The following is a 16,387-nucleotide window of genomic DNA, read 5'->3' on the forward strand; positions in this document are numbered from 1 at the left end:
GTATTAGTTATGCGGTCACACTATTAAGAACGAAAATTTAGCTTCAGATGCATGTAGTTTTGCTGGTCGTTCCAGCGCGCAGCCGAAAGTGCCCGCTTTCAAAAGGGTGTGGCGGGAGGGGGCAAAAGCCCCTTAAACTTCGTAAAGTAGTGCCACGCTTTGAAGAATGCCGCCTCCTCCTCCAGCGCTCTGGCTGAAGCCGACACCGCGTCGCTATTGGCCTAATGGCATCACGTGGCCCCTTGCGCCGGCTTCGTTTGTTTACAGTCGCGCTTCAGTGCCATCTTTGCTCGAGAAGCGGCGCTTGTTGGCGGCATTCCTTCCGTTCCTATTCTGTGTTGTTTTGATCTTGTGAACGCCTTGAAGGATGTTTTGTGGCAAGTGCGACGTCGCTTTACGTCTTCTTCTGTTACCATGACCTGCTGCGCGTTTGGATGCCAATATAGCTTTAGCAAAGGCAAGAATATGTTCGCGATACTGTCCGGTAAGCGCAACGGGTTAAGAAGAAAGACATGGCTTCACCGAATCGGGAGGCAGAACTTCCGACCAACTTCCTCCGCGCGACTATGTGATGTAAGTTGTGGCTCTCTCAGAATATTGTATGTGCCAGGCTTGCGTATTGTGCTGCGGGCAATAACGTAGTAGATATTGCACAGTTCACTGTGCATGTTGTCATTTGTACGCACGCTTTAACATGATTTTTACGCAACATCTGCTTTGCTTATATGCGCACTACGTGGTCGTGTTAGTCATATTTGGTGCGCTTAATCGTTTTGAACGCCAACCGGCTTCGCGGACACGCGAAGTTCGCGGACACGCGAGGTTGCGTGCGATAACGTGATTACGAAATTTTTAAGATTCAGCGCAGTCCTTTTGATAAAATTTCAGTCTCGATCATGAAAGCGCCTCAGGAGAGCAACTCCCTGCCTTTTGTGGTTACTTACTAGCCTTCTTTAGATAGACTAGCTTTGTTTGCCACATTTGTTCGTGTTCCTCGTTGGCGGTCGCCCGGTGGATTTGCGATACAGAGGCACCGATGAAAAGCGTGCGTGCTCTCCCGAAACCGTGTCACGCGGTGCGTTCGTCGTCGAGCGACCGCATCATAGGTAATTGAGACGTATGTGCTAATTCGCGTGAGCTTTAAAGAGTGCGAAGGTTAAGATGCGGCGGTGGAGCACTCGCAAAGAAAACGTGCGGTCGCCCGCCCGTTCGCTGGCTGGATTAGTCGTCGTTCGTGCTTAGTCGTTTGCTCGTTCGTTCGCGCGCTCATATAGTCGTTCGCTTGCTCGCCTATGCCACTATCAGTTTCTACAGTCACTATGCCTAATTGAGACGCGCTTGCTGTAGGACTCTTAGGCTGGTGCGTTTATTTACGCAATGAGACACAAAAGGGTGCACACGGATTTGTGACTGCAAAGGCAAATCTGTAATGCATCTATGCTGAAAATAAGCTGTTAAATTGCAACTCGAATGCCGTTTCATATCATTTTAACATATGGATAAAACATCATTTCACTTGCCGCAATTTCGGCCGCGTCATGGCGGGGGGATTTTTCGCGCGATCATGACTTCACTAATAAAGTCATGTCTCGCAAATGTTACTTCGAAGGGAGTGCAACCGTCCTCAATGCATGCACCTCAGTGCAACTCAGTTCGCGACACGTACGTCATTTAGTAAACGGACGAACCAACGCACGATGAAGTGTTATTCGTGATAAGTCATTAACCTGAAAAAATTACTGAAGGACACAGTGGTCTTGTTTGAGATTGAGTCAAGCATTGTTATCGCGCTCCCGCTTCGCGCACGAATGCTAAAAACTCATTTTATTTTCTTGTGTACGCACAGTCCCGACTCGATGATCGGCCGCGGTATTTCTGTCGGCGTTGAGACACGAGAAACATAATAGCACCAGCGCCCACCTCTGAGGCTTTGCGCGCGCTTAGATTGGCAAGCACGCACGTTGGCGGCACTGTAGCTTGTAATACACTTTCGAACATTCAGAGCAGTGATCTCCGTCAGCCTTTGTACGTCATAGCTGATACGCGCCGCGAATTCACATGGTAAGGGCGGCGCGGATTCTTTAGGCCGAGGGCTTGCTGGAAGCCAAGAGGTTGTCATTCGATGGTAAACGTGTTATTTACAACCATTCGCAACAAGATCTTGCGACATGCCCTTGACAAATGCTGCGTACCTAATTGTAGGGCACGCGATACATTCGCAGTCGTCAACGCACAGCGTTAACACTCCTTTAGGTACTTTTTTAAGAAATAGTTATCAAAAAATGAAACAAAAGCTGCCGTTACCGAATTTGTATAAGCATCCGACTAGAAATTCTATGCTGCACACGAAGTTACGCGGAGCTGGAAAGCCAACGTGAACGCCTAAATAGCACTGCCTTGCTATGCGTGCATTCACTCTGCGAAAGGTCGTCTGCTGCGCTTGAGCATCGTAGGCGGCGCCATGGTCGAGGAGGGACCGTGAAAGAGAGGAGAAACGAGGAGGAGTGAAGGCGGAGGAGGAGAGTGGCACTACTTTACGAAGTTTCAGGGGTTTTAGAGGGGGCAACTGACATACTCCCCTCCTTCCCACTTTCAACAGTGAGAGAGAAAGCCCCCCCCCCCCTTTCTCCCCCCCCACTTCCCATAGATAAGCCCCGTACCCTTTTCCTATGTTTTCACTGTTCTGTCCCGTACGTTTCTCTCTCTCTCTCTCTCTGGGTTGTGCTCTTTGGTCTCTGCGTTGTGCATTTGTGTCGCGCGCGCGCTTCGCCTTGTCGACTACGGCCCCAGTCAAGCGAAGCTGTCGAGCAGGACTATGGCTTGACTATGGTCTCTAGAATAGTCGGAGTAATCCAATCCAAGTTTTAGCTGAATCCAAACGTATTCTGCATGTGGACGAGATTCTGCATTTGTTGCGGCGGTAAAACGTGGTGAAACGTGCTCACATACTGTCATACTGTGCTTGTCCGTGCTGTCTGTCGTAGTTAGCCGAGTTTGGTAACCGATTGTATGGCCGTGTACAATATGACAAGGTGACCAAAGCTAACCGCTAGCGGGCCAGACCGTAGCCGTCGGCTGCTTTACGCGAGCACTCATGGGTGTCCACGGCCTTAGTTCATTTTTCACTCTTAATCCTGACCTGTCGGAATGGAGGAATTTGCACTCCACAAAGTTAGTGGTTGACGGAAACAATCTCATCTACATGATCTACTTTACGTCAAACCTCGAATGTGTCTACGGTGGCGACTATGATGGGTGAGGACATTTGCTTATTTGACCACTGCGATTGTGGTTTTTAGTTACCGTAGGGGGGTATTCGCTTGCTCACGCTAGTGACGTGACTCGCCGATTCTTTTTTTTTTTTTTTCGCGCACAATAGCAGCATAGCTTGTTGAGTAGTCTTGCTGTCCAAATAGCACTTATGTGTTATGTATGTATGTACAGTCCGAAGCTTTAGGACAGGAAACACCCGAGTGCGTGCCGCACAGTACAAGCAGAATGCTCTAGTGAGAGGACGAGCCTCCGCTGGAAACTCAGTCAACCTCGGCTGAGGTTGACAGCCTCCAGTAGAGGCTCGACCTCAGTGGGTCCGAGCCTTTATTTTCGGGATGCCCAGGGAATTGCAGCTGCTCAACTGAGCCGCCTGCAAGTTTACAATGGTTCGCACCAGCGACACTTCCATGCTTCTGTCCTGCGTAATCGTGAATGCTGCCCTATTAGAGAGCAGCAACTTAGTTTATTGTCAGTAGTTTCGCATTTTATCTACAAAGCCTACATAATGTGAGCTAATAACCACAGGGTCGGTGCCCGAATAGACAAGCTGGGCAAGGAGTGCAACCATCGGCAACAGAAAATGGAAGAACTTAGCTACAGAGAAGTGAAGTAGGCATAAAAAGTAGCCGAGTGTGGAGAAAAAAGTGAGCAAAATGAAACCAGGGCTTGCACTGAATGTCGAGCATTGAGCTAAGTGCATCCAAAAATGACCACTCTCACCTGAGGACGTCTGTCCCTATCGCATCACTATACCCTCTCAAGATGACAAGCAGACCAACGTATGCTGTGGCAGCAGATACCTTTGAACACTGTACCTTTAGCAAATAGTAAACTAAGCACCCCTAGGGTGCTCAGTTGTTAATGCATGTGACCCATGCTAAAGCCACAGGGCGTGTGCTCAGGAGGTGGCCTACCGATAAATCAAGAAGGGATGCCCACCCGATGTATAAGTGACGGAATGGGAAGAAACTTAACAACGATACAGATTGTCGGCTGTACATGCACTTCTGAGGTCAGCCCGGCCATTCAGCATCTCGTCTGTGACTGCAGTGGCCTGCAGAGAAAAAGTATTGAACGCTTGCATCCCCGACTCACTTTCCTTAAAGTGGGTCATGCTTAGGAACAGAGGTGCATGCCAGAGAGGTGCCAATCTCCTTGTGGGAGTTGGCGTGTTTGGCTGGGACTGACTTCGAGATTGAAAGTGCTTTTCTTGTGTGTGTGTGTGTGTGTGTGTGTGTGTGTGTGTGTGTGTGTGTGTGTGTGTGTGTGTGTGTGTGTGTGTGTGTGTGTGCGTGTGCGCGCGCGCGCGTGCGCTTTTTTTACCCATATTCCATACCAAGGCCGTAGTGCCATTTTTCTCTATAAAGGGAATCAGCATGCTTCCAGAAAACCAAGATAATGTGCTGTAAGTAACTAGTAAGGAGAAATGCAGATTTGGCCATCTGTAGCGTTTGAACCAAGAAACTAATAATACATGCTCGCCTAACCCCTACTACCTAAAAAGATAAAGCTTGCAGCGCCCACCTTCAACCTTAGTCATAATCCTAGATAAACAACGCCTGTCTGCTTGTTACTACAGCCTCAATTCAGTGTGTCAAGTTGAGCATCCCATGTATTGACACCTGTCAAGAAGCGGCTCAAGTGAACAGCAGGGATTGTACTAGGCGCAATGGAGCATTTTGTGTACATAGTAATTACATTACTACATAAATTAAGAATGTATTTGAAATTTGTTGAAAACTCTAAAAATTATTTTATAGAGAGTTGGTTGCAAATGATGATACAGCCTTGATGAGAAAGAACTAGAGGAACAGGGGGGCTTGGTTTTTCTGCATTCTTGGGCTTCTATCAGACAGTGGTGAAGTTATGTTTGTCTGTGAACAAATAACATTGAAATGTGATAGTTCCCTGTTCTTCCCCTGTCTTTGGTTACCACAGTGATATAAGTAAGGCAGAAGGAGGTCACGCAATTAGGTGAACCATACACTGTGCTGTTTATCTCTGGATTAAATGAGGGAAAGTTACCACCCTTTATCAGATTCGCTCTTTGTACTGACCAGGCATCTACCACTCTGCTTAAAATAATTCTCTCTAGAATGCATGCACCTTGGTCAAAATTGCCACTTACTTGAGACAGAGGGATCATTCAAATAGAGTTACTTCATTATAATGAGGGTAACTTTTTTTTAAAGTTTTTTCACAAATTCTCCAGTTTGCTTACAGAAAACCAGAAGGGTCAGGACCAAAGGCGCTAGCATGTGCCTGACTGAGGCCCTGACCCCTGTACAATCTGCGCTCCAGCGAAGCAATCAGGACAGCGTAAGAATGAGGAGAAAAGGAAAAAAAGTGTGGGGGGCGGGGATTTGAACAAGGAATTCACGAGGCAAGATCGAGAGAAAAATTATACACTGCATGCTAAGAAAAACAAGCACACAATATGCAACCAAAAAACAGCATGAACAACAAAGTTTGGGCGAACAATAAGAAAACAATTAACCATATTTGTAATACTGCTATTTCAGTTCTTAAAGTCCTGATTTGTGTTTGAATTCTGAATTATTTACCTATAGGAAAAGTGTATTTCTTCAAGTACTGCAGGATATCAGAAAAAAAGTCTTCAGATGTTGCATCACATTTAATTTAGACACTGCAACACCTAAATAATATAGTGCCCACGCCAGTGGCGTAGCCAGAAATTTTGTTCGGGGGGGGGGGGGGCTACGCCGCTGGCCCCATGTATATATATATATATATATATATATATATATATATATATATATATATATATATATATATATATATATACACTGGGCCAGTGGCGTAGCCGGACATCTTCTTCGCGGGGGAGGGGGCACATTGCAGCTCGGCGTCCTCCTTAAAAGGAAGCTTTAGCTCGGGTGCGCCTATTTAAATACATGTAGAAGGGGAATTCGTTTTTCCCTGCAACCACTTCACCAAATTTGAGGAGGTTTCTTGCATTTAAAAGACAAAGTTTAATTCTAGTGACTGCTGGTTTCGAATTTTTCATTTAGGTGGTCACTTACTTAATAAAAATTGGCCAAAATCGAACATTTTCAGAAAACGAAACTATCAAGTTTAAAACTCCGTGACTCAACAATGCAAAATGATATCACGATTCTGTGAATTGCATCTAATAGTACATCTACAGCGGACAAAATAGATATGTTACACATGAATCTCAAAAAAATTTTGTTTTGTGGAAATACGGCTTTTGCAGAACCCTTGTACACAACGTAACCGATTCACGTAAGATGCAAATTGACGTAGCAAACTTGTCCGCTTTGACTGTTATAATAGTTGCCGTTTACAGAACCACAATGTCTGTTCTTCATGCATAGCTATTAGTTTGTAAACGTCGTGCTTCTATTTTTTCAAACTTTCGAATTTTTCAAAATATTTTAAACAAAATTCAGGTTCTAAATCGAAGTTCTGTTTCCAACAGACACTAGGATTTAACTTTCTCTCTCAAATGCAACCAATTTCAATAAAAGCGATAAGCGGGATTATCTCAGAAAAGCGTTTCTGCGTTTTACAAGTATTTGAATAGGCCGCGTCAGATTGGCCCCGAGCTAAAGCTTCCTCTTAAACAATTTGTCCAGGGATCAAATACATGAATAATAACTGCATTGTCATTGCCAAAGATGCTGCAAACGAATTCTTGAACGCTACGCACTGTCAAAGCAATAAAATATGTATTTTTTCATAAAAGAATATACTCGTATGTGCCAAAAATTTTGCCCAATATAACTGATATCAATGCTTCCATATTTTTGTCTATTTATTAGGTAAAGAAAATGTCACACGAACTTTAGAACTATATCAGTTCGAAACCAGGAAAGCAGTGCATTCCGCTGATATGAAAAATTAAAAGGCAATGAACTGAACAAGTTGAGGACAAATATGTTAAAGAAACTTTGTCATTCAAGAACCGTGCTTACATTCTTGTATATATATGCAATGGCCAGTGAAAAATCTCGATGACACTGTCGTTTGTCCCAATGTATTACGCAGGAGTAGCTGTCCCCTGTCGTGTATCGTGAGTAATTGCACCAAAGTTATAGTCGCGACAGAGAGCACGTATAAAAAGCAGGAGTTCTGCAAGATATACGAGGGCAAGTCAAATGAATGTGAGCCAACAACGGGGTACTTAATTAAAAGTAGTCTTCATGAGAATTGAGACATTTGTCCCATTGACTAACGAGTCACGTGATTCCCGTCTTGTAAAACTCCTTGGGTTGCTGCTTCAAAAAGTCTGTATCTGGTTCCCTTGAGCTGTCTTTTCGGCTGCCCCAAAATGTAGAAGTCGCAATGTGACAGGTCTGAGCTGTATGGCGGATGTTGCAGCGTTTCCTACTTGAACTTTGCCAGTTTTGTATTAACCACATAAGCGACGTGGGGACAGGCATTGTCGTGGAACAAGATGACCCCATTCGTCAATTTTCCACGTTGTTCGTTCTTGATTGCGACACGCTGCCGTTCTGGCGTTTCACAATATCGAAAGCAATTGATAGCCTCTCAAGATTTAGCAAATTCTATCAGTAATGGACCCTGACGATCGAAAAAAAAGTCAAAAACACCTTTCCAGCGGAAATGATGGCCTTTGCGTTCTTTGTGCGTGGTAAATTCGAATGTTTCCCCTGTAAGCTTTGCCGCCGTGTTTCAGGATCGTAGTAGTGGCACCAAGGTTCGTCCCCGATCACAATTGCAAACAAGAAATCATCATCCTCATTGTGATACCCGATCACATGAGTGGGGCGGAGGCACCGAAATAAAAAAAAATAACGCATAGGAAAGTATGTTGGCCAGAATTGAATGCCTACTTCTGGCACCTAATGGGGCTACGGAAGGAATACCGAAGAAAACACGAGACGCTTGGTCCACTCAGAACCATACGCATACTGCTCAGTATCGTACACCGGCGAAACAAGACTTTCCGGAAAGGTTCCGCTTAAGGAACGAGGTGCAATCCTTCGAGTCCCCACAGTGATGGCGGCGAGCGACCATTGTTCTTTTTTCTCGTCTGCTAGCCAGAAAGCGTCCAAAACTCTGTCAGGTGAAAATCCACTCGGCCAGAGCAAACCGAACGCGCACCGAAGTTCACCGCGCGGTGGTAGAGGCCATACGAGAAAAACGTATGCGCTCTGGCTGGCTCTGGCAGCCCGCGGGTAGGGTAGCGAGAACAAAAAAAATTGAAGAGGCTCAATGTGTCCTCGCGAATAAAAGTCAAAGTAGAAAGAGTAAATAAGAACGTAGTTACTCTGGCTGGCCTTAGTGTCTTGACATGGATGTTTTGGCGTAGGTTAAAAAATGTTCATATTTTTTTATGTTACATGACGGCACAAATGAACCACCCCAACGCTTCGTCTCATTGGACCTCGCTGCGTGCTTTGTCAACTCGTCTGTTAGTGTGTTGATTTGGTTTGTCTCGTTGTATGTTCCGACGTAATACTTTTGAAAAGTCAATGGAACTTTGACGTCAAATGTTTATAACAACATTAAACCCACAAAGTTCCGCAAGTGAAAATCTTAAGCACAACTTTGGAAATGTCAATGCACCTTTCACATCAAAAGCTTATGGGATTTATACCCATAAAGTTTCGCAATTAATATCCATGCGCTCCATAGATTCCGTGGCCTCAGTGAGATGCCGCGGCGGCCCCGCTCACCATCAAAGCGCCATTAAAACTTCGTGCTCGGATGGGACTGCTTGGCGTTATGTGACTCCCGGTGTATGGGCGTTGCCACGAAATGCAGCCCGAGTTCGCAATCTCCGCGGTTAAATGACTTTTCGAGCGTCAGAAAGACACCCTTGACAAAATCCAGAGTGATTTCCTGTGCCGGGGGTCGCTTTGGTCGGCGGCGCATGGACAGCACGAAAAAATTTCGGGGGGGGGCTGAAGCCCCATAAGCCCCCCCCCCCTGGCTACGCCCCTGGCCCACGCTTAACTAGTGGCTGTTACAATAAACTCGCTCTGCTATTTGCTAGCAGTACCACAAGTCCCAACATGATACTGAGGCAAAGCCCAGGCCACTTAAGCAATACCTAATGAGACTTCCATGTGACATAAAATTAAGGGAGTTGCTTTGCACGCAGCTTTGTGTCACTGATGTATGGCTTGTGCACTTGCCTTGCTTGTACCTGCAATTGCATTCCGACTCACAGCACAGTAGGCGTGCTCAGTAGGCTTTCACATTGTGCTTCCCTAGTGGCAAGTTTAGTCCATGACAGCGAAATGTAAAGGAACACCATCATGCACAAAAACAATAGTTGTACCTTCATAATATAAGAAACTAAGGCTCTGTTACAAGCCAGCACTGTCACGATTTATGTGCTTTCGACCATATCTGTGGTGTTCTTTTTTATTGCCTTAACAGATTTTGCAGTGTGAAAAATTATGTGCTTACTGCACCACTCTTGTTGCTCATTGACATGCAAGTGAGGTTTGTTTGTTTGCAAACTGTGCTTCACTTCTTGTTTGGTTGTTCTGCAGTACTTATTTCCATCTGGGGAATACGAAACATGTATACCTCCCAACTATTCAGAGTTTTCCATAAAGTTTAGGATTGTTAAGGATTGTTTAGGATTGTTAAATTAAGTTTCACTCTTGAAAAATTTTTAAAGGTACTGAAAGCACTGAAAGATCGGGCAGCACAAGATTGCAAAAAAAAGGGGGGGGGGGCCAAGCAAGAAAGAAATTGATGGCACTTGTGCCACCCTCTTTTGGCAGTGCTAGGCACCGCATGCCAGAGCAGATCTTGCTTTGACCAAATTTATTTTTGTAGTTCCTACAGCAGGTTAAATGGGCAAGAGCAAAGTAGCTGAAAAAGAATTTAATTGTGGGGTTTTACGTGCCAAACCATGATTATTAGACATGCCTTAAGGGGCAGTTCTGAACTAATTTTGACCACCTGGAGCTCTTTTATGTGCACATAAGCACTTTTGCATTTCGTCCCCATCAGAATTCAGTCTCCGCATCCGGCATTGAACACATCCTTGTACCATAGCCACTGGGCTATCACAGTGGGTGTCGCAGAAAGAGTTACTCTGATCTAAAGACACTTTGTTGCTTATCAGTCTCTGCTGCTCCAAGTTTGCTGCTGCTTATGTGCTGTGTCTCAGAGTAGATTGTTGCTAATAAAGCATGTGTGTATTCCACTAAAGGTGTATACTCTGTGCAAATTTCTAAAAGATATGTGCTATACCCTCCTCTTTGTGTCTGCAGGATATTTATAAACTTTGAAGCTCACAGGTTGGTAGGTATGCATATAGAGTTAATGCTGTTAAGATGCCCCACTCTGTAATGACTGTAGTAATAATATGCCTTAAGGACCTATTTCAGCCATTTGCTTAATTTTGCAGGCGAAGAGACCTGAACAAGGGTTCTTTTAAAAGGCTTTGCTTACTCGGAATGCTTTATATCTACTGGCAGCAGCTGGTGTTTCTTGCCTCACTGTATTCATATCCATGGTCCATGTTTGAGTATAATAACTAAATGTGCGTGTGCTTTTCTATCCCCTAGGTATGCAACAGCGATACGCAATTATTTCGCTGTCTTCAAGGCATGCGGCATTGAGCTCATTCTTGTGTTTGACGGTGGACATGATGTGTCAAACCGCAAGCTGAAGACAACCCAGCGTCGCCTCCAGGAACGCTTGGCCACTGCCAAGGCCATTGCCAAGACCGGAGCTCCCAACTTAAAGATTCTTCCCATACTTGCTCATGAAGTAAGTTGTGCTGTCCGGTAATTGGGACTGCACTTTGAATCGGTGAAAGCTAAGTATAGAATAAAAATTGAAATTGTTAAATTTATCTCAGTGTTTTTGTAGTTAATTACACATAATAAAATTTGTCCAATGACAGAGTCAGGACTATGTGCATTAAATAGATGAATTGGTGTGGTAAATCAGCCTTCTCTTTTACAAATGATTGTATAGTAGTCCCTAATTTAAGTAACACCATAGTCATTTATTTCTTTTCTACCGGTCTCGAAACTTCAGGCCAAGTTTGCTATAGAGACAGCAGCTGCCACTAGGGGCACCATTGCAGATGAGGAAACTATGGTCACCGGGGTTGTCGGCTTGCTTTGGTGGTTTAGAATAATTTAGATGCGCTTAGGCCCAATAGCACTAGGTCAATGTGACGCCGATTTTGATCTGCCAACTTCCTGCTACAGCTGTGCTGTGCCGATAGCAATGTCGGCAGGAGTGAAGTCATCGGCAAACAAGTTGGATGATTTTGTTGTCAAACTACAATACAACGGCCACCCACGCTGACATGGCTGCTGTAGAATTTCTGCTGGAGATTCCTTCATGTGCCACTCTTATTCCTTTCTTTTTTTTTTCCCTTTTCCCCCTTTCTTTCTTTCTTTCTTTCTTTTTTACTCATTCTCAAGACATTTAGCATATATATTTGTGGCAAGGGTTGGTTAGATCGTGCTCTGCATTTTTTCACACCGGCAAGTATGGCCACAGCTAGTTGTTCACCTCAAACACAGTGTAAACCGCACAGTACTGACGCGACATAATGACAAATTATTGCAAGATATAACAATTTGCGCATATGAGCACGCTCACATCACGCAAGCTGAGACAAGCTGCATGATTTGAGCAACCAGCGGCTTTAGGGGCCTCTTAGAAAACGACTGGGAGATGGGGGGGGGCTGTTATTGATAGCTCGTTTTTGCTTTTCTTTTTTTTTAGAACTCTTGATCATGCATGCAGTTTGCTCAATGCAGTGTTGTCAAAGGAAACCCTGTGGGTACAGTGCTCAGTTAGAGAGCATGTAGCTTTCTTTGAAAACATCAATGCCTGCTATACTCACATAACTGAGCCAGGCACGCTACGCTATTGGGAGCTGTTACTTGTTGCATAAGAGGCAGACTAATGTATCAGTGTAAGAATATTACAAACTCCTTTATAGGTCTTGGACAATACATACAGTACTACCGCTATATGTAGTCGTATTTCGTTGATGGAAGCGCTGGCGAGTGCAACTGGCTGCCTTTTATCAAGAACGGTGATGTACTGAAGTTGACTCTGCGCCATGTCGTCGCTTCCTGCTTCTTGTGCGTGCACCATATAACACTTAAAATTGCTCAGACAAAGCAGTTTCCTTTGTCTTAATTACTTATCTTTTAGTTCCGGTCCCTCGGTTGTGGGTGCACGAACTCGTTTGCTGAGCTAGGCCCAACATTTGCTGAACAGGATCAACACAGCCTCAAACTCTATTTTAATGACTAGCAAGGGCTGACAGTCGTGCATTTCAACTTCGGAAGCACATTTCAACTCACTTTAAGAGCGTGTAACTGTAGGGTATCTCAGCTAACGTTAGCCAAGCTGCAAAAGTAAAGAAAAGCGGTCTGATGACCGAACACCATAGGTCTCATAATTGTATGTTGCAGTGTGCTTTTCTTTTACCTTTTTCTTTCTTTTTAATAGCTTGGCTAACAATAGCTAGGACACTCAATATATATGTACAAGGACAGGTGCAGCAGCAGTCACACTGTCTGTGTAATGTTTTCTCTCAGAGATTGATTTTATGAAGGTTGGAAGCTCGTTTTGCCCGCCACTCTGTAGCCGGAATGACATTGTTGACACAACAGGTTTTCAACGTTGTTTGTCAAGCTCCCGAGAACCAGGTGGGCTTCTCTGCACATGCTAAAAGGCAGAAAGAGCACATTAAGCCACTACAAAAATCACACAAACACACCAGCCAGCTCCTACGCCGCTTACGGAGTACCCCTCATCATGCCCCATCTGAAACGGTGGTGCCACTGCACAGTCACTGTTGGCAGTGTCTGAAGCTCTCCCTAGCGTGATGGAGTAGTTTTGTGTCCAGTAAAAAAAAAGTATCAGAAGACTCTAGTAACACTTAGTGCTTAAATCCTCTTCCTGTTCAGGGAGTTTTCTTCTTCTTCTTCTTCTTCTGGCCCAAGCGCACTTATTTCACAACCTTTACATTTCTACATAGCTTTCTAAATAGCTACTGGCTTTGAATGAAAGCTTTACATTGTCAGGAACCATATTTTTCAAGGATTCTTTTATTTTACATTTTTCCCCTCATCGTTAGCTCACATGCCATTATTGCTGGTAACAGCCCCTTAGGTAATGATAAGAAGGAAAAAAATTAAGATGGTGTAAGGGCTGTAACCTCAACTTAGCAGCCCAAAATTTGGAGAGAAAAAAGATTCAACAGAAAAGAACTTACGTTTGGTGCCCCAATGCCGTGCGTTGTGTACTTCTGTGTGCTGCTACTAGATGGTGAGAGCTGTGCATTGAACTCTGATGCAGTGTTACATCTGGAGTGTGCACAAGTCGCTGGCTGCGCCGGCACCAATTTGACCAAAAGGTTCGGTCCCGTGTAAGCGCCGCACCTAATCAAAATTGTGAGAAAAAAAAGTGCGGCCCTTACACAAGTTTATGCAATAGGTACAATATGTAGCATCCAGGGCTGTTTTTATTTGAGGTATTGTTAAGCAATTTAATTGAGTGCTATTATGAAATAGATAGCATTAGAAACTGGTACTGTTGCATTCATGTTTGCTGTCCTGCTTGCATTGACATAATTTTTTTTTATTTACCTGCAGGTGTTCAAGGATGTTGTGCGAGAACTTGGCATCCCAGTCTTTCAGTGCAGCTTTGAGGCTGATGAGGAAATCGCTGCCATTGCTAACCATTATGAGTGTCCAGTGGCCAGCCAGGATAGTGACTTTTATATATTCAACCTTGTTGGTGGCTTTATTCGGCTCGACTCAATCTCTACAACACTGCAGACAGTGACTGTGGAAAATGGTCAAAGTATGAATGCTTTGTCCTGCAGGTGGTATCATGTAGACAACTTATTGGGTCATTTTCCAGGCTTTGATAAGTCTATGCTTCCATTGTTTGCTACATTGATGGGAAATGACTTTGTCAATGGTGTAATGTTTGAAGGCTTCTTCAACAGCATCAAACTTCCTCGACTCAGGAGTAAAAAATTAAAGATCAGTAAGCAGCATACTAAGATGGTTGGCCTCCTCTACTGGTTGAGCACAACAAGTTCTGATCTCGCGTTATCCCAGATAATGCAGACACTAAAGACTGCAAGGCGGGAGTTCACTGCCAAAGTAATTTTGGACACCATGTCTCGGTATGAAGTGTGCACTTCACCATTTGTTGACAAGTTGAAGGATGGAACCAAAATGGTTCTTACGGATGCAGCAGACAGCACTTTCCCAGAATGGTTTTCAGAACTGTACTTTAGTGGAATTCTTAACCCATACCTAATCAATATTGCAGCCGTGCACAAGGTGTTTCATTTGACACAGATTGATTGTTTTGAGTTGGAAAGTAGTTATGCATGCTCACTGCCCCTGCGTCAAGTCCTTTATGGCCTAGTATTGAGCGTGAACTCGAAGTCCAAGGATTTGGCATCAGTAGAAGAATTTGACAGAGAAGGACGGAACATCACTCGTCGCTTTGTTGAACCCATCCTAAGTGCAGCTGGTTATGGGGAGCTTCCACGGTTGGAAGAAATTCCTACTTTGACAGACCAGAGACGTAAGGATTTATTTTTTCGCATATTTGGTGTTGAAAGCATACAAGATCAGTGTCCAGAATCACTACATGGTCTCTTCACAGTTATCTGCTTCTGGCTGAAAAATTCAACATTAAGAGTTAATGAAAACCTTTTTCGCTCATTTCTTTTGGGCATTGTGCTATTGAAGCTTCTGCCAAGGACGAAGTTGTCATCTCGAAAGACTTCGGAGAAGCTCAAGTTCCTCAGGAATGGCTGTACAGTTCGAAGCCGTGAAGGCGTAGGGGACATTCTACCTGGTGTGGAAGAACAGCTGAGTCAGGACATCCTATGTTGCGTGAACAAAAACTTTTCAAAATTCTTCATTCGTCCCACTCACAACCACGCTAAGCGCTTTGACTTTGAACTGGTGTATTTGGTCAGTCAACTGCAGACGTGCCTTTTGTTTGCAAGGTTTCTTAACAGGCTGTTGCTTGAACCATGCAAAAACGTTGAGTTTCACAAAACTCTGAATGGCACTTTTCTTTACAACTTCACAAAGGAGCTGGATAATCGAGTAAACCCAGATCTTTTTATTGCTGAATATTTGGGACGAGGAACTGTGCTTGAGTCAGAGTTTTCTTTCTTCTACAAGAAGATTCGTGGCCTTATGCCAGAAGACAGTTTCACTGCAGGAGCGGCTGCAGGTGGAAAGAAGAGAAGGAAAAAGAGGGAGAAGGCCGAGAGTTGTGATGTGACGGAACAGCAAGATGACTCATTTGGACTGCTGGCAAACCGCTTCGAAGGGCTTTTGAAGGAAGGATTATGATTGACTGTGTGTGCTATACATTAGCTTCATTATGCATCCAAACTTCAAGTTGAATGCTTTTATCTATTTCACCTTGTGTACATTTGTACATATGTTCAAAGGCATCCCTGCCATGTTGAATCATCTTGTGACATCTTTTATATTTTAATAAATATAGGTGCTGAAAAGGTGTTTCATGTTCAGTGCATAGTCAAAAAGAGGTGTTTTATTGCTACTGCATTGTAGTGGGTGCATTGGATGTTTCGTGTGCACATGTCATATAAAAGTGTGTTTTTTGGAGGAGCTTGTGTTGCTGGTTCACCATAGTTATGCTGATTAGTCATTATGTTTAGCTTTCTCATGACTTCATCTCAATGGCTTGCTTGCTTCCACACAGCTGGACTGTGACCTGCTTATACAGTGGTGCAAAAATTATTTCGCATTTAAGGAGTGCCATTAATTTGCCTTATATTGTAACCTGCACTTTTATTTAACAACTTAAAATATTGCATTTACTGTTGCTTTGTTTGCTTTCAAATTTCACAACAAGGTTGCATTTTTTAAATCCTCATCATTCGGTGTAACACTTAGCATTTCCACTTGCCAAGCTTATTCAGAAGAAAAAAAAAAGCGTTGTATAAGCAGCCTTCTACACCTAAAGAAAACTGAATAGTGGGTGCAGCAGGGTCACTTCACAGGCTAAACTGTGCCATTCATATCATGTTTCAATAAAGTACTGTTGTTTGAACAGCAGAATTTCCTGGTCATCGAATATAAAGTTTTCATGTTAT

General features: G+C 44.0%; 1 protein-coding gene across 2 annotated transcripts; it reads left to right on the forward strand.

Annotated features, from left to right (window-relative positions):
- The first annotated feature begins 339 nt into the window (after positions 1–339).
- On the forward strand, positions 340–16,352 carry ast (protein asteroid). Of its 2 annotated transcripts, none has more exons than XM_065444141.2 (3): positions 340–573; positions 10,815–11,019; positions 13,881–16,352. In XM_065444141.2, coding segments are annotated over exons 1-3 (1,944 nt in total). In that variant the 5' UTR covers positions 340–571; the 3' UTR covers positions 15,618–16,352. The 2 variants fall into 2 exon arrangements, with proteins under 2 accessions (XP_065300213.1, XP_065300212.1); XM_065444140.1 differs by lacking the exon at positions 340–573 and adding an exon at positions 2,772–3,255.
- Positions 16,353–16,387: the final 35 nt, after the last annotated feature.

Source organism: Dermacentor albipictus, chromosome 1, assembly GCF_038994185.2.
Source record: "Dermacentor albipictus isolate Rhodes 1998 colony chromosome 1, USDA_Dalb.pri_finalv2, whole genome shotgun sequence".
NCBI classification, from domain to species: domain Eukaryota; kingdom Metazoa; phylum Arthropoda; class Arachnida; order Ixodida; family Ixodidae; genus Dermacentor; species Dermacentor albipictus.